This window comes from Triturus cristatus, chromosome 1_2, assembly GCF_964204655.1.
Source record: "Triturus cristatus chromosome 1_2, aTriCri1.1, whole genome shotgun sequence".
Lineage (NCBI taxonomy): Eukaryota > Metazoa > Chordata > Amphibia > Caudata > Salamandridae > Triturus > Triturus cristatus.
In genome coordinates this window covers 784,708,835-784,736,344 of record NC_140580.1, presented here as the reverse complement: position 1 = coordinate 784,736,344, position 27,510 = coordinate 784,708,835, and the positions used below count along the sequence as shown (strand labels likewise).

At 45.4% G+C, this 27,510-nt stretch overlaps 1 protein-coding gene across 32 annotated transcripts in view; it reads right to left on the bottom strand.

Annotated features, from left to right (window-relative positions):
• ANK3 (ankyrin 3) overlaps positions 1 to 27,510 on the bottom strand; it is a 1,906,984-nt gene that overhangs the window by 323,756 nt on the left and 1,555,718 nt on the right. For 31 of the 32 annotated variants that reach the window (XM_085608804.1, XM_085608807.1, XM_085608799.1 and 28 more), the window contains 2 exons: positions 7,744 to 7,867; positions 4,484 to 4,586 (listed from right to left, as the gene is read on the bottom strand). In XM_085608804.1, coding sequence (XP_085464930.1) covers positions 4,484 to 4,586; positions 7,744 to 7,867 — 227 coding nt within the window. The remainder of the gene's footprint in view (positions 1 to 4,483; positions 4,587 to 7,743; positions 7,868 to 27,510) is intronic. The other variant, XM_085608803.1, reaches the window with a different exon arrangement.

The window sequence follows — 27,510 nt, the reverse complement described above, 5'->3', positions numbered from 1 at the left end:
TAATAAATGTATGAATGAATGTACATTTGTTCTTTATAACATGCAACCGGGCCATATTTATTTTAGTAGCCTCTCACACTCTTTTCTTTCTCTCTCTCTCTCGATGTGGACAAGCCACTGAAGGCTCGAGCCAGGCTTGAGCCAAATGCCTTGCTCTGACTCAGCAGAATGCCCTCTTAGAATCTCAAGCCTAAAACAAGTCAAATCTTCACGTGGCTTCTGCTACTCTTACCTCAACTACCAAGACCCCTTATTCCCAACCCACTCCACTCCTGCAGCAGGTGCACACACCCACACAATCACTTGCATACCCATTCACAGAACCAAACAACTGCTCACACACCCATTCAATCCTCCATAGAGCCTGTCACACACCCACCCACTCACTGACTCATACAGCCACTCACACAACCACTCACTCACCCATACAGCTACTCACACAACGACTCGCCCATACAGCCACTCACAGAGCCACACACTCGCCTATACAGGTACACACCCACCAACCCACTTATTTACCCATACAGCCACTCACACACACACACACTCAGTCAACCATACATCCTCGCAACAGTCACTTACTCACCCATACAACCACTCACACACCCACTCAACCACTTACATACCCATTCACATATCCATACAACCAGTCACACACCCATACAGCCACACCACCAACTCACTTAACCAAACACCCACTTAAGCAGCCACTCACTCACACATACAGCCACACACACACACACTCACTCACCAAAACAGCCACTCACACAGCTGCTCACTCACCCATATAGCTACTCACACACCCACACACAAACCCATACATCCACTCAGGCACCCACTCACACGCGGATACACACAGTCACAGAGCCACTCACATAATATATGTTAGAAGTCGTATCACTCATTACTAGTACTCAAAGTATACTAATCTAACTAGTAGCTTAGCATATATGTTTAACACTTAAACGTTTAGAAAACACTCACAATCACAGCCTGATGTCATAAGTGATGTCATTTGAGATGTCATCAGTGATGTCACTGACCATGTCATGAGTGATGTTGCACATGGCCCTTTTTGCAGGGTTATTCCAAAACTTTTCGGCTTCTTCCTCCTATTTTTTCCCTGTTTCTGCTGCTTTTTGGGACCTTGGGAACTTTACCACTGCTAATCAGTGCTAAAGTTCATATGCTCTCTATGTAAATTACAATGTCATTGGTTTATCCATGATTGGCATATTTGATTCACTGGTAAGTCCCTAGTAAAGCACACTGTGTGTGTCCAGGGCCTGTAAATCTTATGCTACTAGTGGGACTGCAGCACTGATTGTGCCACCCACATGAGTAGCCCTGCAAACATGTCTCAGGCATGCCACTGCAGTGTCTGCAAGTGCAGATTTTAACTGCTATGTCAACCTGGCAAGTGCACCTACTTGCCAGGCTCAAACCTTCCCTTTTATTACATGTAAGGCACCCCGAAGGAAGGCCCAAGCTAGCCCCATGGGCAGGGTGCAGTGAATGTGAAAGGTAGTGCTGGTATGTTTTACATATCCTGATAGCAAAATTGGCCTAACGGCTAGGGCGAGTGACCTCTAATCTGGGGAACTGGGTTCGAGTCTCGGCAATGACGCTGAACACCCTGTGATTCTGGGCAAATCACTTAATCTCCCCGTGCCTAACCAAAAATGAACGTGTGTCCTCATGTAAAGTAACTGGTGCTATGTAAGGGGCTCTGATACCCATTTCGGGTAAAGTTCGCTCTACATAAAACTGTGCAAAAAAAACCCGGCCTATTTCGTTTTACACTATTGTAAAGACTATCTCTCCCATAGGTTATCATTGGAGCTGCCTTGTAACACCTTACAAGTGTAACTTTCAGTTGGGAAAAGGTAGAGATTTGTAGTCTGGGTTCCCTGAACTCAGGATTTTTAAAACACACATCATTCAGTGTAGGTGGCTTTTAAATTGTGTGTTTGAAAATGCCACTTTTAGAAAGTGGGCACTGTCTTGCTTTACCATCCTGTGCCTCTGCCTGCCTGTGGAATCCACATCTGTTTTAGACTGACAGTTGGGCTGTTTGCACATTCACTCTAGACAGTCACACAAAGGGAGCTGTGGTGTGCCCTACATTTCCAGACCGCCCATCACCAGGCTGATGGGCATCCTGAGTTAGGGTGGTGGAGGAGTTGTCACTGACAACTGAATAGGGCTATTTCTGTCCTTTCACAATGCTATTTCCACAACCTGTAGTGTGTCTTGAGCCAGGACAGGGAAAGACTACAAAGACTTTCTTTTGAAGTATGCCTACTTCAAAGGAAAAATGGGGTATAAGTACAGGACCTTTAAACCCACATTTTTAGAACACTTATTGTCTGAGGACTCTTCCAAGAGGAAGAGTTGTCAGGAGGAGTACTGCCCCTTTGCTGTGTTGTTTTGCTGGGTTAGCCTGCAGTTGATTGTTTTGTCTGTGAGCAGCGAAAGAACTGCACTTTGCTTCCTGGAATCGTCCTTTCCAAGTTATCCAAGGGCTTGTGTGCTTGCCTCCTGTTGGAAGTCTCAGGTCCATCAAAGACTTCATCTGCAGCTCCCCTGAACTCCTCTCTGGGAGTGACCTGCCAAGTGGTGCCTACTCCAGTTATGAACCCTCGGAGGTTGTTTTGCTGCTTCAAGAACTGAAAATCCATGCATCGCCCTTCAGCACCTTTTTTCCCACCACAAGCTTGCCATGAGGTTGAAAAACCAATGCATTGATACGGTGCAGCCCAAAAATCGATGCAACGCCTGTTTGCGGCTGGAAGAACCATCCGAGACCCCAGCTCTGACTTTGATGCAAGCCCTGCTGTGCGGCTGAAGGAATCGACGCATCAACTGCCTGCGGCTGGAAGAAATGACATAGCGACTGTTTTGCTGCATTGACCCAGCGCGCCTGGATTTTTCACACATTGCACCTGTGCGCCAAGTTTCATTGTATCGCTCCACAGTAAGGAGCCACTTTCCGAATTCAACGTATCACTTTTCCTTGCAGTAAGGAATCAACACAATACTTTTCCTGTGTGCAGCAGAACATTCCCCCGGGACTCAAGAATTGACGCATCACTGTGTTTTCTGACGCTTCCCTCCTTTGCGACTGTTTTTAGTCATGGAATTTGACGCATCAAAAGTACTTTGTGCTAAAATAAACACATCGATAAAGTTCTATGGACTGAATTGCTTAAACCTTTAAAAGTGATATCTTGAGTTGTGTATGTTGGATTTTTGTCATTTGGTCGTGTTCTGTTTAGATAAAGATTGTTTTTTTTAGGTCTCGTCTAGGCAATAATTGCTCTGTCTCTTCGAGATATGCTGTATTCAGGTATGGAATTGAAGCTCTGCCCACTCTATTGGCAGTAAAAGAGATGCAGTTAATGCCAGCCGTGCTTCTCGTAAGCAAGGACTAGAAGTACACATAGTAATACAGTCTGGATAAAGACCACCTAATTAGTACCAGTTTAAAAACCAGATGAGAAATAAGCAACTGAAAGATGACCAGTTAAACTTTGCGAAGGGTCTTCCACTATGCGTGAACACTTGTCGCCATGTTTTTAGTAACTTTTGATCTGTTTGAGCTAGAAACTAATTTTTAGGGGGTAGAATCCACAGATTATGCAGCAGATGATGGATTAAGTGGTAAAAGTGGCAAAACCATATTTATACAAAAAAAGTCAGCGGACACAGAATCATATAATTCCAGTGTCCCTGCCCTAAGGTAACAATTACCCGCGCCCCTGCCATGCACAGTCTTGACATCAATTATTTCATTTGAGATGTTGCATTCATGTTATCAATGATGGAATAGATCATGCCATGAGAGATGTAATATGTGGATAATTATTACTGCACGGTGAAGGTGCAAGTTATAATTATCGTATTTGCACCAAATCACAAAAAACACACTTTCTAGACCAAGGTCTAGCTTCGTGTCAAATTTGTTGCAATTCCATTCAGCCATTTTGGCTGTAGTGCGTTCCAAAAATCCCTTTGGAAAATGCATAGGGATTTCACATTTTGGGATCCTCTCCCCCCTTTTTCTTCGCCTCTGCTTTATGGATCATCCCAAAACATTCCAGGAAGGAGCTAAACTGGAAAGAACGCTTTTTTGGAAAGGTTGTGAAGATTCGTCAAACCACACCAAAGTTATTAGCATTCCTTAAAAGCCATTTCCTATGGAAACATCATACACCAGCCTAACTGGAACTTCTCAGTGGCAGCTGCCACTGAGTGATATATATCTCGCAAGAGCTTTTATGTGTGTATATTTTTTTTTAATACTTGGAAATATGCATCCACCATTTCACATCATCCTGAGCAGGTACATGTTTCAGTCATACTTCAATGTAACAAATGCATCAACACTTTAAACAAAGGCAAACAGTATATACCAACTGCAATGTGTGCAATTTAACTGTATTAAAGCTGAAAAGATAGTCACAAGTACAAATGTCTTTACCTGCTCCTTCGAAGGTGCAAGAAGTTCCTCTATCATCATGCTATCCCGTGCGTAAGAGCTTCTGTTCAGCGTGTAGGACCTATCCGAACTGAAGGAGCGGAGGCTGTTGTATTTACAATTTACCACAGAACAAGTTGATGACAATGAGATGGATAAAACAAAAAGTTAATGCATGCATCTTCCAGGAATTAGCAAAAAAAGATGATTTAAATGAAGAATGTACACTAAGCATGGGAAAACAAAAATATAAAAATAAATGGATAATGAAATTGCTGTTCTATGAGCTTTAGATCAGTGCTGGAGCTGACACCTCACTAGGGAACACGCCTTTTTCACTATAACCATCATTTTGTGGATTTCGTCATCAGAATGACTGGCTGTATGTGCTACTTGCTTGTAGGGCCAGAACAGGGCACCAGTGGCACAACGTAATGGGCACATTAACTTGTAGCAAAGTAAAAAATCGAAAAATAAGGTCACTGGCAAATCTGTGAGACCTGAGCTTGATTGCTTATTCAGTATAAAATGATATGGCTCTACCAACATGTTCACAACTGCAAGCTCACTCCTAAAAGGCACATACACTTGTGTGTGAAAACCAAGCGCCATTATCGGACTTCACCAAACAGCAGGTAAACTCACAATGTACCTGTGCTGATTGTGTAGAAAGGAACATTCTTTTGTCGTTACCACCACATAAGCACAAAGAATAAAAGGAAGTGATGGCAGGTGATGTCACCAAAGGGAATGTGTTCCACAAAGAGGTTCTATGGGACATCTTTAACAATTATCGCAAAATGTGAGATTTCTATAATGTCAAGAAGACCCGCCCTGTGGAAAACCTCTTCTTTTTGACAGATACCCACGCAGAATTTATGGTTCCAATATACGGTCATTATCAACACACCGTTCTTTGCTGTTGTTACAGGTAAAAAAGATGGTAAAATGTTTATCAATGGAGAAGGGTATTTTAGCTGATAAGAACACAATGTTTCCATTTGTATTTAGCTTAATTGTGTTTATGTACACCTCAAAATCGCTTTTTTCATTTGAAATATCTTGGCGTGTGTTTATTCTGTGTATTTCTCTTAATTTCATTTTTAGTGTGGAAGTCATATATTTTCCATGTAGGACTGTCCCCTTTCTATGCGCTGGGGTCTTCTTGTATTTTAGGGAGCAGAGGGAGCTTAGTGGGAATTTCTTTCGGGCGAATATCACACCAAAGCTGGGAAACTCCTGCGTTTGGTCACTGCTGTCACGCCAGAACAATAAATGTCTCTATTTTGAAAAATAGTGAGATAGCGAGTGTGTACTGGAACCATAAATAACAAAAATCAACTTCTCTAAATGAGTCCATGCACAACAGCTAAGATTTCTTAACCCACTTCTTTCTGCAGAACAGGGGTGTAGCTGTCAATAGAGTACAGCACAGTGGTGCCGCCCAATGCTGTGAGGGTCCCAGTGCACCTCAACTGTGGGTGTCTTCTCTAACCAATGGAGGAATCGGACCCACTTTCTTGATGTCATACTCTCCTCTAAAAGTATGGTTCAAAAAAAGGCTAAGCACACACTCGTCCACCGTTATCATATTGTTGAGTCCACAAAAGCAAGCTGTCTAGTATGCGTTAACCACAAGGAGCAACAAAAAAAACAGTTATTTACCACAGAACAGAAACCACACCACTCCACAACAAGCACAGGAGAAGATGAGCACGGGAGAGAGCGGAGAAATGGAGCAGGGTGGCGTGCCCTCTTACCTGACTTTAGGACTAGTTTTAAGAAATGTACAAGGGTATTCAGGGGAGAACAGGAGAAACAGAAAGCAAACAATCAGACGGCGAAAGCAAAATGTTGCTGCGTGTAACTCAAACGTTTCAAGCATTTATGTTATCCTCGAAATCACACTACTTCATTTAATTCCACACACGGTCTGTTTTTCAGTGCCCGGAATGCGGTAGGTGGACGGATCACGAATCGTTGTGTGATGTGAGCATAACATGTGTATGTGGACTGTGCAGATGTCAAATGGACGAAGCAGCTGCAAACTGGAATGACATTTTCGTAATCACAAGCATGGAAGCGATTAAAAGAAATCATTTCGAGCGGGAATGCAAAACCAACAAAAATGATAAACATTTCAAAACATTTCGACCAGCTCTGTATCGTTTGAGGTTCCCTTTAATGTATATCGTCTGCTTTCAGATCCCAGCTACCCAATTAGAACAGCATCTTCATGTCACAATGCGCTTCTGGTGTACGAGCTGCTCAAATTTCTATAGGAGGCGCCCTCTTGCCTGGCGGAAGTTTCTACAACGTTAAACATGCATTAAGTTACCGACGGGATCAACAAACGAAAGTGCAATACCTCGATCCTGAAGGAAAGGCACGTCCAGGCTGCCGCCTTCCTGATCTAATGCAACCTGTACAGAGGAGCCTGGCGTGTAAACCTCCCAGCTTTACCTTGTGGGAGGTGTCATTCAGAGGCAGACAATGCAAGTTTTTTTTAACAACATCTCATTAAGCCATAGGAAAAAGTCCTGGGGCCCTCTGGAGTGGGGTTTAATTATTAGCCTCAAAATAATTTGTCTGTCAGCATACATGCCGCCTAATCCACTACTGGGGAAGTTATCTATCCACGCGCACAAGGCAGCGTTTGTTTGAAGCATAGAAAAGGCCCAGACAGACACTGCCAGTAACATAGACTGTGCTTCCAGTGCGGAGGACATGCGCGTATCGCGTGACACCCGCCTCGGGCCCTGCTTCTGCTGCAGCTTCTGTCTGTGCCGTCACTGTTCAATTAACTGAGGCAGACAGGAAGTGCGTCACTGAGTGACTCAAAACGTCACGCGTAACGATATAAACTCCTCCTGAACGCTCCTATAGGCCTGACAAGGCACCTGCAATGCAAACGACACTAGGGAGGCCTTTGTACGAATGCACATAGTTCCATGTGTCCATCTATATGTTCGCCTCTGGCTTCGCGCTTCCAGATCCCACAGAACCAGCTACATTTCTAGGAAACGTAATCTTGACATCGGCTCTAAAGCACAAATTATTAGCCCCACCAAAAGCAATAACATGGCTCCTCCAAAAACACACACACCCTGCATTCCCACCCAACCAGTTTCAAGCACACCAAATCTAACTGGCTATATCTTATTATGAAATAATTCCACGTGACTACGTCCAGTTCTAAATAGATTAACATCCATGTGCTATTTTCTGTGGTAGGGAGAGGCAAAGTAAAGAAAGGACAGTACCTGGCGGATCGCGCCCCTATGCTGAAGCCCATGTAGCCTTCCTGCGGCAGGGAGTCGTCGCCCAGCTCCTTCAGGTCCTGCGCTCCCAGGTACTTGTCGGTGTCGCCTGTCATGGCGTCCTCACCTGTCAGAACAGAAACACACTTCAACAAGACGCTCCGGAATATACACGCACTTGGCCGTTCAGCAACACTCACAGATCGGCTGGCAGCGAGGAATCAATCAAGTTAGCCTCGAGGGGTTTTTCCATGTTAAAATGCCAACAGGCCACCCGACAGCACGGGTTAGAATAAAATAGCTTTTACATTAATTAGGACACCAACGAGACCAGTCATTTATCTGCCAGAGTGTCTGAAAAGACATTTGGCTCACTGCAAAAAAGGGGGAAAAAGCAGCGTTATCTAACACTGGAGAAGCACGTATACATTATGTGCGCGCCCGATAAGGGCGAATGTAAAGCTTCCTACCCTATTCGTTGAGAAGTGCGTTAACTTTAAGCATACACACTTTGAAGGTGAGTGTGGGTCTTTTCAGGCTTCCAGCAAAGTTTGTCATGTGTGGATCAGGACGGCATTTTCCCATAATAATATGTTAACTAGGCGCTATCCTTAAAAAAAAAAACCTAACAAACTTTAAAGGCTTTGCTAACATGGATACATCTTTTTTTTTTAAAATACTAAACAACAATTCCAATGAAATCTCACCATTCAATGGTTCGATTTGAGTTTGCCATAAGCCGAATGGACTAGCTGGATTCAGCAGAAAATGATGCTGGCAAAATGGCTCAGCCGGTGAAACGCTCACCCCTGACACTGGGCTATAAAACATGTTATTTATAGCGCTATGAAACGGCAGACATCTCTGTGAAGGGTTATAAACAACACAAGTTATTATTAGAAAGAATTATGCCCGAGAACAAACTTATCACAGTTTATTAGTCACTGAACCGCTCCCTAATATCTTAATGCTTCCTCGGATTGGAAACAAAGGTTTATGGACTTTTTACAAACAAGCATTTGCAATGCAATAGGTCTCGCATTTATGCAGTTTGAGCTATTGGCATTGTAAATGAGAATGCCCTTTATTTATGTTTTGGTTTTCAAAACATAAATAAAAGGCATTGTCATTTACAATGCCAATAGCTTAAACCTGCGTAAATGTGAGACCTATTGCATTGCAAATGATTGTTTTGACAGTGCCCGGGCCAAATTGTGATCCCAATCTGACCCTGCCTGGCTACTGAGAGGCAAGGAAAGGATCGGCAGCCCGGGTCCAGGGCAGGGGAGGGAAGCCACTCCTCTGATCAGACCATTCACTGATCTGCCAGCTGCTCCAACACCTTTCGGCTGCCGCTTCTCGTGCCCTCCCATCCAAGGTGCTGGGTTCTTAATGCCAGGGGAATAGAATGTTAGAACGTTTATGAATTAGAAAAGTGGTATTCGAATGTTTCCTTTGGAACGGTGGCAGCTGCTGATCCCTGCCAGGGCTACTGGCCGCTCTTTGATGCTCATTAAAGACTTCCACAGATTACCTTTGGAGCTGCCTCTTTTTACAAGCACACAGACAGTGCATAAATGCCTTATTTGCATGACCATAGTTGTTTGAATCGCGTAGCTCGTCATTGTGCTGCAGCACCCGATGTGTCGTTTCTCTTGACACTTCTATACTATTCACTTTGACAATATCATGTTTAGTGCAGTTCTGCACGTGCCTGATACAGCCACTCTAGAGTCTAGACGTTGAGCTGGCAGAGGGCAAGGTGGCAGTGCATGGTGAGGGGAAACACAGGGCTGGCAGTGCACATCGGAAGCAGGCACTGGGCTGAATTCTGGTCTGACACTCTGTGGGACTGGTACCATATATAGATAACATGCAGAGCACAGGGCTGGCCGCCTCTGGTGCAGGAAACCAGGGTTCGAGCCTCGAGGTCGCGTCCATATCCTGTGATTCTGGGCAAATCACTTAATCTCCCCGTGCCTGAATGTGTAATGTAAATACGGTGCTATGTAAAGCGCTCCAATACCTTCGGGTCGAGTTTGCGCTAAATAAATATGCAAAAAAAAAAAAAAGCCTGGTAGTATGCAAAAGTGAGGAGTGTCAGGTAGGCGGCAGAGCACTGCCTACCGGGCTGAGAAATGGGCTACTTTGTGGTTGCCAGTGTTCAGGGTTGGCAGTAGACCGAACTGGCAGTGTTCACACCTACAGAACAGAGCAGATTCAGGCCTTGGTGGACAGCATGTGGCTTCTCTGCTGCATAATGAAGTTCTGCATGGCTACAGAAGAGGGTGTGGTCCATCGGCTAGATTGCCGACTTTGATGCTGGAAACCAGGGTTCGAGCCTCGGGGTCGCGTCCATATCCTGTGATTCTGGGCAAATCACTTAATCTCCCCGTGCCTGAATGTGTAACGCAACCGGGGCTCATGTAAAGCGCTCCAATACCTTTGGGTCGAGTTAGCACTATATAAATCTGCCTTAAAAAAAAAAAAGGCACGGCTGCTCACTAGGACTGTATGCGCAGCGTATCAGCTTGGCGGTTGGTGCCCAGTTTACCTGTGCACGTGCCTGTCAGAGCGCTCGTGTACTAGGAGGGCTGACTGCGCAAGAGCTGCCCTCCCTAGGGCTGCCGACACACAGGGTTCTTTCTCTATGTGTAGGACTGCCAACAGAGCGTTCTCAGAGGACATCTTTATTTGTAAAGCTGCCATTGCACAGGGCTTGAAGTGCACACGGCACCCACTCACAGGGCATCCTGTGTCGAAGATGCCTGTGTGCAGGGATGGACGTAAGCTCTTTATGCAGGGCATACATCTGTTAATGTGACAACCTTTCCTTAGTGCGTGTGTAAAACGGTGCGCACACACACTGCTGTTAACATGCAGTCCTGTCAGTGCACAGGGCTATGTGCGTGCCCGGCCACTGCAGAGAGCTCTCTTGTACAAACATTGGGAAAAGAGGGCGTCACTGCAGGATGAGGAGGATGGCGCTTGGGTGGAATGCAGAGAGTGGAAAACAACAGCAACCAACTAGGAATGAGGAGTATTTAAACTGAATGCGATGGTGAACAAAATTATGTTTTTTAGTTCAATTGTTATCCAACATGGTTGTTCTGCCCTCGGAAGCCTAAAGAGGAAATCAACATAGAGCCTCGTTAAATCGGCAGCGAGAAGAGCCAAGTTCTGGGCTGTTTACGGAAAGTCAGAGACAGGGTTGAAAGCAGAGGGCATGGAATTCCAGTCGTGTGCAGCCAAGTAGGACAAGCCCGGCGGAGCGTGGCGTGCGCGCTTGGTGAGGGCGGGGGAGCGCATTCCAGGCGGGGGAGCGGACCCTTTGAAGTGCGATACCAAACGGATTGCATAGCGGCACAATGCGCGTGATTGTGCGCGTGCTCGCCATGCAATCCGCTTTTCGGAGCACTTTTGGGAGCCAGAGACAGGGTTGAAAGCAGAGGGCATGTAATTCCAGTCGTGTGCAGCCAAGTAGGACAAGCCCGGCGGAGCGTGGCGCGCGCGCTTGGCGGGGGAGCGCATTCCAGGCGGGGGAGTGGACCCTTTGAAGTGCGATGCCAAACGGATTGCATGGCGGCACGATGTGTGTGATTGTGCGCGTGCTCGCCATGCAATCCGCTTTTCGGAGCACTTTTGGGAGCCCCTTACAATAGTCTCGCTTTGCGATTGCTTACGCGATAGCAAGGCGAGACCTAAAAATAGCTAATGTAATCACTAACGGTCTAAGAAAATGCAATCCTACCAAGCAGGCGCGCAACGCCCATTGGGCTCAAAGGACTTCAGCTCCCCTCCCCCTCACCCGGTGTGTGGCAGCCCGGGACGAGGCAGCTTCCCGAGCACACACACAGCCGCACCCGAGTACTTCACAGGTCTTTAAAAGACCATTTTGCTTGTTAATGAGGCTTTGTCGTTTTTTCACCCCTTCTTAGAGCCCCAGTATCTCCACTCTGCCTATTTCTGGAAGAATTACCCCACCCACCACAGAATTTTTTTCGTAGCCCTAGCCCCCCCCGCCCCGAAATTTGGCTCTAGTTGCGCCTCTGCTACCAAGCGCTGGCAAAGCCAACAGATCTCGAACTGACATGCATTAGCTGACCTTTTGGCTTTGACAATATTTGTCAATGCTGAAGTGCAGTGGCAAAAACAAAACAAGCATTGACAAAGCCAATAGGTCTAGCCTATATAAGAACTATTTATTGGCTTCGGCAATATGGTTTTGCCATATTGTACACCAGTGTGGCTGCTGTTCAGCATGGCAAAACGTTTGTGGCATAGAGTGTCCTAGAGTAGAGTGGAGTGGAAGGAGCAGAGTATCATAGACTAGATTTGTTGGAGTAGAGTTTCATAGAGTGGAGTGGGGGGCAGTAGATTGTTGTAGAGTTTAGTAGAGTCGAGTAGATTTCAGTGGCAGAGAGTGTCATAGAGTGCAGTGTCAGAGTAGAGTGGAGTGGCGTAGAGTGGAGTGGCGTAGAGAGGAGTGGAGCAGGGTGGAATAGGGCTGAGTGGGTTGCAGTGGATTGAAGTAGGGGAGTGGATTGGATTGGGGTAGAGTGGGTTGGATCAAGGGGGAGTGAGGTGGATTGGATTGGTGTGGGGTGGATTGAAATCGGGTGAGGTGGATTGGATTGGGGTGGTGGGGAGTGAATTAGATTGGTTTAGGGTGGGGCGGGTTGGATTGGATTAGAGTACAGTAGTTTGGAGTGGGGTGAATTAGAGTTGGAGCGGGGTGGGCTGGATGATTTGGATTGAGTGAGGTGGACTGAACTGGTAAAGATAGGTGTACAGCAGGGTGGACTGTATTTTGGTGGAGTGGATTGGATTGGGGCAGACTGGGTATGGTGGATTAGACTGGAGTGAGGCAGAATGAAATGGGATGGGGCGGATTGGAGTGGAGTGGGGTGAGGTGGATTGGAGTGTGGTGGAATACAATGGCGTTGGTGGACTGGAATGGGGTGGGGTAGATTGAGTGGACATGATTGGATTGCAGTGGGGGGGATTGGAGTGAGGTGGATTGGAGTGGGGTAGATTGGACTGGAGTAGAGTGGGGTGAACTGGAGTGTGGTGGGCTGGATGATTTGGATTGAGTGGGGTAGACTGAACTGGTAAAGATAGGAGTGGAGCGGGTGGACTGTAGTAGGGTGCATTGGAGTGGGGTGGACTGGGTATGGATTAGACTGGAGTGGGGCAGATTGAATTGGGGTGGGGTGGATTGGAGTTGAGTGGACTGGAGTGGGTTGAGGTGGATTAGAGTGGGGTGGACCGGAGAGGGGAGGGGTGGAATACAGCGGGGTGGAATGGAGTGGGGTGGGGTAGATTGAGTGGCCATGATTGGATTGCAGTGGGGTGGATTGGACTGAAGTGAGGTGGATTGGATGGGGTGAACTGCATTTTGGTGGATTGGAATGGGGTGGGGTGGATTAGAGTGAGGTGGAAATGGATTGGGGTGGATTGGAGTGGGGTAGACTGGATTTTGCTGGACTGGTGTGAATTGGATTGAGGTGGGTGGATTGGATTGGGGTGAGGTTGGTGGATAGGATTGGATTGGGGTGGGTTGGATTAGAGTGGGATGGAGTGGGGTGGATTGGGGTGGATTGTTTTGGATTGGAGTGGGACAGGTTGGAGTGGGACGGATCATTTTGGAATGGTGTGGGGCAGACCCGAGTGGTGCAGATTGGAGTGGGGTAGATTGTTTTGGATTGGAGCTGATTGGAGTGGGGAAGACTGTTTTGAATTAGAGTGGGGCAGATTGTTTTGGATTAGAGTGGGGCAGGTTGTTTGGATTGGAGTGGTGCGGAATGTTTTGGATTAGAGTCAGGCAGACTGGATTGGGCAGATAGTTTTGTAATGAGTGGGGCAGATTGTGTTGGATTGGAGTTGGGCAGATTGCTTTGGATTGGAGTAGGGTGTATTGGAGTGGGATGGATTGAAGAGGAAGAGGGGTAGATTCGATTTGGGTGAGGTGGATTGGATCTGAGTGGGGTAGATTGGACTGGTGGATGCATTGGAGCAGAGTGAGAGGAATTGGAGTAGAGTGAGGTGAATTGGAGTGGGCAAATTGTATTGGATTGAGTAGGGCAGACTGCTTTGGATTGGAGTGGGGCAGTTTGGAGTGCAGAAGATTGGAGTGGGGCAAATTGTTTTGGATTGGGGCAGACTGTTTTGGTTTGGAGTGAGACAAATTGGTGAAGGGCAGATTGCAGTGGGATGGGGTGGTTTGGGAGGATTGGAGTGTGGTGGTCTGGAATGGATTGGGTTGAGTGTTTTGGATTGGATTGGTCTGGGGTAGATTGGACTGAGTGGACGGATTTGTGTGGGGTGTGGTGGGGAGGGTTGAAGTGGATCGGAGTGGGGCAGATTGGATTGGGGGGCACTTGCGTGTACTGCACAAATATGCATTAAAGTATCATTTCAGAAATTACACATAAAAAAGAAACAATCCTAATCTTGAGGACAGCGCCGCGAGCAAAAAGAAAACATGAGTGCAAAGTGAGAAAAGAAGACTTGCCAAAATAAAAGAAACTTAACTATAGAAAATACATCTTTGCAATTTTGTTTGTCCCGCTGGGGACATTTTTGACAGTCACAAGCCTTCTGTTTGCAGGGCACTAAAAATTAAACAGAACAAAATAGCACCTTAATCATATTAGAAGCAGCGGACCGGCACTGATTACGTTGAATCAATCAGTGGTTGGTCCCTGCTCCACAGACAGGAACGGAAATAGTGTTAGGCCTGCCTTGAGGAATTACGGGGCTGTAAGAAGAGTGCCATGCAAGCCAAGAAATGGTAAGCAACGGGTGGGCTACAAGCCCTTTTATGTATACAACAGTCTCGTAAGTGCGACGTATGCGCTAACGCATGCTCTTGCAGACTCAACCCTAAAAAGGCAAAATGACCGGTCCCAAAATGAAGATCTATACACACATGCACACTTATGCACCATGATGCTGCACTGGCCTTTGATATTTTTTTACTTTACCGATCCTAGATAGCTAACGCCCATTTTGGAGTGATAAATAAAAATTTTTAAAAAGTATGCAAAAATACATTATTGAAAAAGGAGCAGACCGGTACCAAACTGTAGCTTCTGGGTTTGCCAATAATGAAAAAAAAGTCATTAAAAACACTGGACGGAGAGTGAGTAGGCGCCCCCTGCGCCTAGGGGAGGGGCGCCCTTAGTCGCGCCACGTAGCCGAACCTCCTCTTCCGGGGGGATGGTTGAAGGAGGGAAATCATTGTCTCCAACCCGTAAATGAAACCGAAACTACATGAAGTTATATAAGGCGGCGTCCCAGGGATCCCGTCCTCTTTGTCTCCTTGGATCCCTGGGAAGCCGCAGGAGCGTCGTAAGCAAGGCGGAGTGTGGCACGGGGTTCAAGGAGGCCGTGGCGTAGCGGTGAAGGTTGTTCACTCAGTAGTTCTCTCTCGAATCCCCTTATGGGCAACGTTGCTGTTTTTCTATTGTATTTCAATTTATTTGAATGCTGCGGCGATGGGGGAGGGTGTACCCATCTGTGCATGTCCATTTGAGACTGCGGTGAAACGCTGGGCAGCGAGCGGTTTTTCAGGTCTGGCAGGCACATTTTTGCTGGTGTAATATGTCCCGCATAGCCGCTTTAATAGTCGCTGCAGGTAGCGGTGTAGGTTTGGGCGGGCCGGTAGACGATTGGGCCTTGAGGCGGTATAGTCCTGGAGGCTGCAGAGAGGGCATACTCATGTGATCACGTCTTTTCAGAATGCAGAGGATGAAACGTTGGGCGGCGAGCGGTCTCATAACTGGCAGGCACATTGCTGGGGTAATATGTCCCGCATGTTTAACGTGCCGTTGCTGGGTCGTCTCTATCGGGAGGCCTGGCGTAACAAGCATCGAGCTGTTAGCTCAGTTAAGTAATATGGTGGTGCCCAGAACCCCATTTCATAGTTTCGATTCCTTATGGGACGATTTGTTATGGTTTGTTTTAATTTTAGCTAAATTCTTTTATATCATGTTATTAATTTTCATTTTGAATTAAGGGCTGTGCGCAACAAATTTTGTGTGGCCGCGGCGGGAAGCAGAATGGTTTGAGGCTGCCGCGTTGTTGAGAGCAAGCCAGTATGTCATTCAGAACCTTTTCTGAGATAATTACACATAGTGGTGCCAGCTTGAAAGATGTAGTAGCACTTGGCTGAACAGTACATGCTTTGCTGCACCTTTCATTTTGCGAGGCCTTTGTTCTTATTAATGATTAACACTGATTACTTAAAAGCGGTCTTCGTTGAGGCCGCTCTATATACTGGGGACAGGGCGTTCAGATGCGCCTTTGTGCGCAGTGCTTAGGGGATGTTTCCCTTTTCAAAAACGAATTATATAAAGTCTTTGGGGGCCGCGGCGGGAAACAAATGACTATGAAGGTGGCCGGGGTATGCTGAGGGCGGCCCCGTCTATGTTGGAGGCTTGTGCAGGGAGAGCAGCTGGTGTGAACACCGAAGCGCACCAGGCAGGGTTAACATCCGCATTCTCTCCTTCAAGATGGCGTGGTATCAGACATCCTCTTTGAGAAGGCGCGAGTGCGCCAGGGAGCTTCTCCCCCTGTGGCGGAACGCTGACAGATAACAGCAAAGGGGCATGCACAGCAATGGAGGATCAGCGACTGGATGGACCCCAGGAGGGGGTAGGATGGAAGTGTGCAGAGGGTAGGCGGGGAGGGGACTGACCTGTCGGTGGTCCTGGACTCTACTGCCCTAACCCGCAACATATGGACCGAGTAGAATTTTGGGGAGGTTGCCTGTGGTCAGGTACCCCGGTGGGCCGGTGCGCTATGCGGTGCCCTGGATTTCAAGTAATGAACTGTTTGCTGTAGCGCGTTGGGGCCTGCCGGCACAATGTGCGCAGCTCACTGAGTTGGACAAATTCAAGCTATGCGGTATCCTGTATTTCAAGTAAATGAACTGTTGGCTGTATCGCGTTGGGGCCTGCCGGCACAATGTGCGCAGCTGAGTGGGTCGGCAGAGTCGGCCAAATTGACATGTGGATGTCGCTAAAAATCTGAAGCTGTGAATAATGATATCCAAGTAGAATGCTTTACTCTCCTAATATACAACTGTTTGCTGTAGTGCGTTGGGGCCTGCTGGCACAAGGTGTGCAGCTGCGTGGGTTGGCCGAGTCGGCCAAATTCTAATTCTAGTGTAAGGCCAAGCTGAAGTTCAAATGTAATGTCATTGCTAATTTCCTTACTGCCTTGACAGGTTGATGTCGCTAAAGTCTGATGCTGTGAAATAATGATATATATCCAAAGAGAATACCTTTACTCTTGTAATGGTTTGTGGCGAGTCACCTGATTTGATGTGAATAAAAGTCTACGCCTTGGACAACATAACCTGATTCTGAAAGTTCTTGGGCCCAGTGGGGGCAGAAAAGGGGTCAGAAGTGGGGGAGGAGTGAGTGTTACGTTGTGTGCGTACTATGAGGGAAAGCATCGGAAGAGAGGTGGAAACTCAATGCTGCCGAGGTTTCGAAGGAGCGGAGGAAGAGGGGTAGAAACAACTAAATGCTGCCAAGCATCGGGGCAGTAAGAGGTTTCATCAGGGGAGCAATAGGAGCAGCAGGGGAGCGACTAACGAGCTGGTAAGAAGGCAGAAAAAAATCAGAAAAATAGCTGAGCAAAATAGGGAGGAACGGGAGAAGCTATAGAGGAGCTTAGGGGAGGAACACAGAAAGCGTGGGGCAGGAAGTGCGGAGGAAAGCAGCACACGGCACAGACAGCAAGAAAGTCCTTTTAGTCCTTTGGAGTACTGAAAAAAGTACTTCCCCCCAATGTCAACGGTGAAAGGATAAAAGTCATCCAATCAAAAGGATGCTAAAGAGGCTATGCTCCAGAGGCAGGACACACACCAGAAGAGGGGAAAAAACATAAAAAATAAAAAACAATCAAATGAGACTTATAAGGCAAACAATCTATGACAAAAATGGGCTGACCAATAGCCTAGTCTGCATATTGGTATTGTAAACAATAGTTCTTTCTTCGACACACTGCAAAAGCTGCTGGTAGGTGAGCGTTAACAATGATGTTGCCATGATAACGAAGTTTAGCTTTCAGTTAAGTTATTTCTGGATGTGGATGTAGACAATGCCTATGTGTGCCTCTATAGTGTTCTCTTGTGCAGGGTAGTTCCTACAGATATTTCCAAGCAGCGTACAGTTTGTTTATTCTATGGGAAACTACATCAAGGATGTCTTCCAACAAAAAGACTCCAATCAGACCGTGCAGCCTTTGGCATCCCGATCACAAAACAGACACACCACAACGTTCACATTCAAATGCGATGAACAATTTGAGAAATGGCCCATAAGCCTATATTTTGATCACCAGGGCCAGATCATGTAAGGAGTACACTGATACAAAAGACTGAACACATTCTCTTGCCACCATTTTTGCTGCATTCAAATCAGAGCAATGACCCAAGGAGTTGTATGGGAAATGATGGACCTGCCTGAAATTCCAGAACCAAAAAGAAACGAGGAGATGGATGGAATGCTTGAATTAATCTCATCCATTGGCAATTGCTCAGGCGGCATCGCACGCGATCATTTTTCACACACCATGCCACCTCATTTTGGACTCAGCCATATGCAAATCGGTCTTGATCCTGCTCCTTGTGGGAACAGTCCAGCTCGAAATGCCAGGCCAGGTCCTCCCTGGACTGGAACACAAGCAACCCAGGACCGTTATGCCCTTGTTATGGGGTCTTCAGCCAAGTATAGCTTGGTTCCAGTGGCGCAGTGAGTCCGGGACCACTCAGGCGAAACTGGTCCTAGGTTGCTTGTGTTTTAGTTCAGGAAGGACCTGGCCTGGCAGTCCGGGCTGGACTATTCCCACGAGGAGCAGCAGGGTCAAGATTGATTTGCATATGGCTGGGTCCGAACTGAAGTGGCTTGGTGGGCGAAAAACAATGGATTGGGATGCGGCCCAGAGTGATTGAAAGTGGCTGAGATTAATTCAAGCATTCCTCCATTACCTTGTTGTTTTTGTATTTGATGCCCTAATTGAGCCGGGTATGCCAAGACGTTGGTCCCGGGTTCACTGTGCCACTGGAACCAAACTATACCCGGCTGAAGAGCCCTAAATAGCACAAAACCTGTTCTACATTGTGTTCCGGTTCAGGGAGGACCGGGCGTGACAGTTCGGGCTGGAATGTTCCCATGAGGAGCAGGGTCAAGACTGACTTGCATATGGCTGCGTCTGAACTGAGGTGGCATGGTGGGTGAAAAACAACGGATTGGGATGCGGCCCAGAGTGATTGAAAGTGGCTGAGATTAATTCAAGCATTCCTCCATTACCTTGTTGTTTTTGTATTTGATGCCCTAATAGTGCCGGGTATGCCAAGACGTTGGTCCCGGGTTCACTGTGCCACTGGAACCAAACTATACCCGGCTGAAGAGCCCTAAATAGCACAAAACCTGTCCTACATTGTGTTCCGGTTCAGGGAGGACCGGGCGTGACAGTTCGGGCTGGAATGTTCCCATGAGGAGCAGGGTCAAGACTGACTTGCATATGGCTGCGTCTGAACTGAGGTGGCATGGTGGGTGAAAAACAACGGATTGGGATGTGGCCAGAACGATTGCCAGTGACTGAGAATAATTAAAGTTTTCCATCCACCACCTTGTTGTTTTTGTATGAAATTTCAGAGCAGCACAATACCCTAGTGATCCTACAAACTTCAAGAGTAAAACTGACTTTTTAAACATCGCTTACACTTGCAATGCTGATTACTGAGTCATAAGAATTCATATTTCAGCAGTATATTTTGCTCTAACTGATCCACCAATGAAAAACATTAATACATCTAGCACTTCCTAAACTTAAAAAATGAATCACTCATTTCAACTGATGATCAAATTAGAAACCTTTGAGCAGGGTAATCCTATAGTTTCAATCAAATGATGTCTTGGACAGGGGTGGTCGTCCTGGTCCAGTGGATGCCCTACCACATCCAGTAAAAGTCCCCTCTCCCTGGGTTTACACGGCAGATATCCTAATGCAAGTTATGCAGAAGCGTGTGAGCGTCCTAATCACTACTTGAGCCTGCCATGTTGCAGGAAGTCTTCGGTCTTCTACCTGAATCGATCATGTTGCTCCATCCAAGAAAATGCCACTCTGTTAGAGTCCAAACACCGTTCCACCCCATAACGGTAATATGAGTGGTCTAAGATTAAATTGATGCGGAGAACATACAGGGCATTACAGCTTTTGTTTGATTAGTGAAGTCGACATGCTGCAAGAAGGTAAAGAGTGTGCACTTTGAGGGCACTTTGCCCTTCTGTATCATTCATCACACAACCAGGTGGTAAATATATGGGATGTGCAACCGTTTGGTTCTCTGTTACACCACCACCAAAGCACCTTTAAAGATGCAGAGGCAAGCACTTGTATAGTGCTCTGCACTTTCACAACCCCACACAAGGGATGAACACAATACAATGCAGGGGCATAGGGGCAAGTGCCTGTACCCTCTACCATCTATGACCTCATCAAACAAGTGTAGTTGTACTGGGGATGAGAGGTCTCTTCCATAGAGGAAGCGGTAAACTAGACAGGTTGGCGGAGAAAGAGCACTAAGGATTTCTGGCCCAATATGAAATAATTAATTTGCATATTCTAAAGAGCAAAGAAGGCATAGGATGGGCCTATTTCAAAGCTTCTTCTATGGACCTAGTTTCTCACCCCCAGCACTTCTATAGGGTTTGGTGACATGATGTTTGGCCAGGTGCAGGGCAGAGGGAGAGAGTAAAGTACCCTACCTGCCTGGGCATTGTACCCCTACATTGTATGGTAGCACTATATTTGCAAGAGGTGCCCCATGGGCTTTCACCAGGGTATACCTACATTTTCTCAGTGGAATGTAAGGGTGGCGAGGACAGACTGTAGGCATTGCCCCGCCAATACCTCCCTGCATCATGTGAACTTCACTGAACAGCCAGAAAACTTAGAAGTGCCATCGATGCCCTGCCATGACCAAAGTGTTACACAGTGAAGATCAGCAACGAGAGGAAGGAGGGAAGGGAAGTCAAAGTTCAGTGGAGGACTAAGTCTTGGACTTCCATAAAGATGCCTATTTGCGTTTGTATTTGTAAGGGGTGCAGATTACCCACAAATTGGCAGAATCAGAAGTGGAGCAATGACTCCTCTAAAGTAGTAAACCTGGTATGAGGGTAAAGATTCTACACACCATTGCTAACTAATCATTTTCATGGGTAGAAAGGATACAATAGGCACTTATAGGCCCTACTGTACATTTCTAGGTGTCTCTTGACAATTGATTTTCCCAGGATTACTACATTATCACGCAATCAGACAAGACAAGTGGCACCAAACATGCTATAGCGCTCCTCCCTTCGTAAAGATTGCACAAATTATGAGAGCATAAAAACAGCACAGCATCCCAGAACAGAATACCAATACAAATAGAGGAACAGCACTGAAACAAGAAAGAGAGATATCAAAAATACAATATCTCCACAGGTTATGTGCCACCTACAAAGAATACAGGAGGCACACACAAATGAATCTGACAAGTGGCCAAACTCCCTCATACCTTCCCTTAGGAGCACAATCAGAGCTAACGCAAAGCTCCACCACATACCATTCTAGAACACTTAATTACACTTTCCAAGATGCACACGACTGAAGCAGACATTCAAGTCTAACCCTTTCAATTTTGGAATGCTCAATTACATGGTGCAATGCACAACAGGGCACTTTAGAGTGTGTGGCAGGCTCCAACTCTCCCACAAATCCATCCCTCCCGGTTCTGCCCTCATTGTTGCATTGGAGAAGACACTCCTTATGAGGCACTCCACCGTCTTCACTTCACCTCCTGTTCTGATCCTCATTACCACACCTTACCTTACACATGGCTGCCACCTACTCACCTCAACCCACCCATTCGCTGACTATCCACCTTGGCTCTAGTTCTGGTTCTCACTAACACACAAGGCAACACACTGTCCTTGAAGCAGATAATTACATTCTCTGTTGTGTGACTTTGAGCCAAACCTTCAGCTTCAATGCACTATTTCAAATTCACCCTTCCTTGATTCAAGTATATTATCAAATCATATATCTTTCCCACTCCTACTCTTCAAAATGTCACCTCTGTTTCTCCCTTTAAACAACAGAGCAGAAAACAAAGATGAGAATAATGCCACAAACCACCAGTGATAGTATTAGGATGACAAAACAGGTGCAGAGAAGCTGGTTGAGATAAATATGTATTTCTTTGGTTTGTACAGGTCTGGCACGCCACCTTCTAGCCGCTTTACAGTTCTACAAAGATACCTACTGTGCGGTCCCATTATAAGCAATCAGGTGCAGAACTGCAAGTGGGCTGACTAAACTCTAGACGAGATCGGGTGAATTTTGAGCGACCCGTAGATCACAAATTATTAAAACCTTTTAACAATGGTCCCTGATTAAGCAGTCCAAACTTCAATTAAACAAATATGCACTGTTTCAATCCTCCTCTTGCCCTGGTAAGCTCCTCCTTGCCTCATCGGCTCTCCGCTTGCCCCAGACTGGTACCTACTGGCCCCCCCACCCACATGGTGTGTTTTGAATTGACTAGCGAGTCTGGCAGACACTTACTCTCCCACAATCTCCTCTTGAATTTGAATTTAGTGGCTTTTATAGGGCACGCAGCTACTCAGTGAGTGTCCTGGCACTTAGCATAAATGAACAGGCGAGGAGGGGTAGATTCTTAAAGAAGACTAAGAATCCCTAAAGTTTAAAGAGATACATCTTCAGGACCTTTTAAAAGGAGGTTTCCTTTGTAATTGATCTCAGGTGCCCTGGCCCTGCATCTGGTTCCACATGCTTGCTACCCTGACCATGAAGGAGGACCTCCCTCTACATTGTTTTTTTTAAACTGGGGATTGTTAACCAGCCAGCATTTCTGTACTCCTTGATCCTCTTATTTAAGTATGAGGAACCCCTGTTAAAAAGGACTCAGTGAGCCAGTGTCAGGATTTTTTGCGCTTGCACAATGGAAGCCAGTGAATCTTCTCATGGAAGTGAGCTACTGAGGTGTGCTTAGATAACCTATACATTAAGCATACGGCCATGTTCTGTATCACTTGAAGACGCTGGACTAAGTCGTCAGGAAAACCCCGGTGATGTAATTCAGCCTAGATAAGAACAGTGCCCTGACCACCGTGACCTGAGATTCATGGGGAAGAAGGTACAGGAATATCCTGAGGATGTCCTGCCGAAACCTGGGCATTGAAGGAAAGTTGGGAACCAACATCAAGCCCAGATTTCTAGCCACTGCTGTGAGGATGGGGGTGGGGGGAGATCTTCCTGAGCCAGGCTCCAGTTCACCCTGGAGAAGGGTTCAACCCAAACAATAAGATCTCAGTTTTGACTGAGTTGCATTGTAATGTGTTTAACTGGAGCCACTCATATAGCACCTTCAAGCAGAGGGCAAAAGATTCTTCAGCGGTTACAGAGTCCCCTTTTGTGTAGAGCAGGAGCTGCGTATCATCCACAAATGATACGACCTTAATGCTGAAGATTTGACCAGATGGACCAGTGAAGTCATATATACATAAAAAAGAGTAAGGCTCAAAGAAGAACCCTGGGGACACCCAATTTCTATGGTTTGGCTCTGGAAGAGCAAGGGTTCATCCAGACTACTTGCTCTTGGTTCTCCAAAAAGGATCCCAGCCAGCCTAAGGCTGGCCAAGTCACCCCTAGATGTTCCAGCCTTTATAGCAAAATGCTATGGTCCACCATGTCAAACGCTGCCGACAGCACCAGAGCCACATTGAGACCGGAATCAGGGCTAGTTTTAATGGATTCAAAAACCTCTAAGAGTGTCATCTCCGTACAGTGACAGGCTCTGAAGCCATATTGGGACGGGTGTAACATATTATTGTCTGTAAAAAATAAAAAAAATAGCGAGTTGACGATTCACTACTTTTTCCAGAACTTTAGCTGCCACTGACAGTAAAGAGACTGGTCTGAAGTTTTCTTGTACTACTAGGTCAGCATTAGCCATTTTAAGAAGGGGACACCATTAGCACTCTTCCAGGAGTCTGGTATGATACCAGAGTGGAGTGGGATGGAGAACAACAGCTCCTTACCCTATGCTGCACCTTTCAGAGGATTGTTGCATTTCACCTTTAAGAAGAGCAATTTACGCATTCCCCCATGAGCCAGACGAAATGGCAGATGGTTGTGTTGTAATACCAATCCTGTAGATGTTATCTGGATAGCTACAGAGACTGAGACCTATACATCAGAACTATGAGCTCAGAACTAGCTCTGTGGCACATAAAATCATCTGACATAAACAATACTCAAGGGAACATAAAGCTAATCCCCATGCACTACATTCAAGCAGATTCCATCACTGTTAACAATATTGTCAATAAAAGAAAGGATACAGGACCAAGGATAACAATAATTTCAAAATATTTTTTGTACTCAATGTAAATGTTACTTAAGCAGACCTGACCTGCCCTAACGCAACCTAACCATGTCTGACCTGACATGACCTAAACCTTACAACCACCTAAGCTAACAAGGTTAGGGCGCAACCATGGCAGAGGACCAATCCTCAGATACTGATTTAGAAAAAAACATGCCAATTTCATAAAAAAGATAAAAGAGGTAAGGGCATTGTGACGGGAGAGAAGCGCTTTGCTAGAGGGAATGTCCTTCCAACAGTTTAACAAACATATGGGGAATGCCATATCTATACAAGTCAATTTAGAAGCAAAAGCCCATCTACCTGATCGTAGCTTCAAGGGTATATTTCATAGCTATCATTAAACAAATGCACTTTGCTCACCACATCTTTGGGCAAGTTACCCTGAGACTTTAGTTTCCATGTAAACATTCGGTTACACATTGTGAGCATCTGGCTGATCATATCTTTGCAAAGAGACGGGTGGATGATCACACATTTGTTTTAAAAAATGTTAGGGTATGTGATATTACTATTCTGGCCTTAATGTGCAAATTACATCTTGTTAATCATAACTCATTGCAAATTAATATGTGTCTGATACACTGTATTTAGTTAAGCTATTTGTACATCTTTTATGTGTACTACCATTTGTTTCTCACCTAACGTTTAGTTTATCACACCTTTATACAAACATTTGGTTAGTTCCATAATAATGTACTGAGGTAGATGGTAAAGCCTTTGTGTAAATAAATATCTCGCTAACAGCATCACCATACAAATAAATCACAGTTTCAACAAATATCTGACTAATCACAACCCTGAAAATCCTTTGAGCGAATATGTATACATACTTACATCTTTACATGTTTGATTACATCACCTTGCTTGTGAATATCTTGTTGGTCACATCTTCGTGCAGATGATTATAGCAATCTTGGTTTAAAAATTGGTGGTGGCAAACAGCTGTATATGGTAGGGGTTGTAGCAATGTTCCCTCTAATTATATTGTGCTGTGCGCAGCAGCAGTGCGTTTGCGTGTACCTATTTCTCGATTATATCTGTGATTGAGAAAGCGCTGATTCGTTATGCATGCAATCATAATGAGTGGTCCACTAGATCTAAGGAGTGTTTGCAGCCTGTGTTCCTTCACTAGCCACATTCAGCTTAGATAGTCCCCCACAAGCCAAATGGGTTTGATGGGCAATCAGCCCATGGGTACAAAAGCTGTCAAGCAGTGTGAGGTTGACTGATCTTACTGTATGTTAAAAAGGAAAATACAACTTTGGGACCTCAGGAATCTTTCCAATCTATTTTTCAACGCTCTGGGGTGTATTGTAAGTTTGGGATTTCTACCCACTTGTCCTCTAATCACAAGATAAGAACAAAAACCGAAAAGTAGAATAATGTTTCATTATTCAGGAAAAGTAGAAAAACTTGTGGTCAGTATCTGTCAACTGTGACCATTTAACTCGGACAGTAATGAAAAATCATAAACATGTATGAATGGAAACAGTGCATCAGGCTTTCCTGGCATTATATCATTAATATTTATAAACTGACTCTTTTGAAACTCTCATAATAAAGGCAGATAAATTGCCCAACATCAGGAAGGTAGGACAACCAAAATAGAAGCACAAGACCACTTGTTCCAAAGCCTGTTACGTCCCCTGTACACCACATCTTAGGAAATATATCTTGGTAACAGGCACCCTGGGGGAAATATTCAACAGGTTTTGGGTTCCAGTCCACATTTAACATACACTTGCTCCCAGCAGTCACACAAAGTCTGAGCACTCTCAATTTTGACAAAAAAATGGGAGTTGAGGAACAATCTAAAAAACCGATTGTCAAAGATCACTTAACGTGTCATTTGGGGACATAGGGATTAATCAATACCCTATAGCCAGATGTAGAAAGCCCTTCTGTGGCCACAGGCTGATCAATTTGCAAATACAAATAAATTCGCAGAGTATGCAATTGCAAAATGGCTTTATACAATGTGCTAAACACCTTTTCCCATTCAGAAAAGCCTTTCTGAGTCATGATTCGCAATGAGATGTGGCAATAGTTTGTGACTGCATACGGTAGCAAGCCATGGAACAATTACTAACCTCTCGCAGAAGGGATGAACTCATTCCCAAAGGGGAAGCTGACCCCATTGGGCAGATTCCCATTTTGGAACTGGTTCAGCAGGCATCAGTGGGCCATTGTCTGCTCTCTGCAATGCTCCACAAAATGCTTTCCGTTTGGGAATGCAAACACAGAGTGTGGTATCCTGTCTCTTATAGGTAACCATCCCTGTGGCCATAACCAAACACAAGTAGCGGCTTGACCAACTAATATTCATTAGGTAGACTGTTTTGTTAATCCCTGTGAATGGGAATTTTGTGATGAAACCTAATAGTACACAAAATCTATAGGCAGGTTGCAAAACATCAGTGTACAATTCGCAACCCACTGTTTTTGTGTGTTACTACATATAAATCCCCATGTTTTCCTGGTGCGGTGTTACAAACTTTGTACATACATATGAATTTGGCAATATTCATGACTAGATGAATCACAATAATGCTTGAGTTTATAAAACCTGTTGAACTACATTTTCTTCTTAATTACCCATAAAAAGCTGTCCCACACTAATCAATTACCTTCGCTCTACAAGCACTTCCTCGACATGTTTTGCAAAAACTCGCTTCATAAAGCACAGGCTTAAATAATTTAACACAGCTATTATTATAATCACAAAGCTATCTTGTGCTCATTCTAAATATCTAATACTTGAATTATTGTACATTAAAATAATGTAGCATTAGCCCCAGAGGACTTTGAGATTTATAATATAAGGTTATCTCAGGAATGTTTGGCACTTCAAATGGAAGTTCATCTGATGGATATCAAACCAACAGCTAGCAGTGGTGTGATAGTGACAGCCAATCCCACAATTAAGACGAGGCATATATACTGCTCTACAGTGTTGCGAGGTAGTGGAGACTGGTTCAAGCCTTACTAGATGGCAAGGCCAAAGGACTTCCTGCCCCTGGAAAATTAACACGGTTTAACCGCTCTGCCCAGATTTCTAACACAGCACTTATTACAAGAACATTTTTGTAAATGGATGAAGGCGTGATTAGATGTCGGGCAAACTGTTTACATGGCTAAAATGAACTTGTAGGCTAAATTTAGCATAGGGGAGATGATGATGATTTTTTTTAACAGCACTAACTACCCAAATCATTAACCTGATCCTAAGTACCCCTGATGATGGCATGGTTTTGAAGGGGCGTTCGACCTGCAATAGGGGAGGAAACTGTGGAATG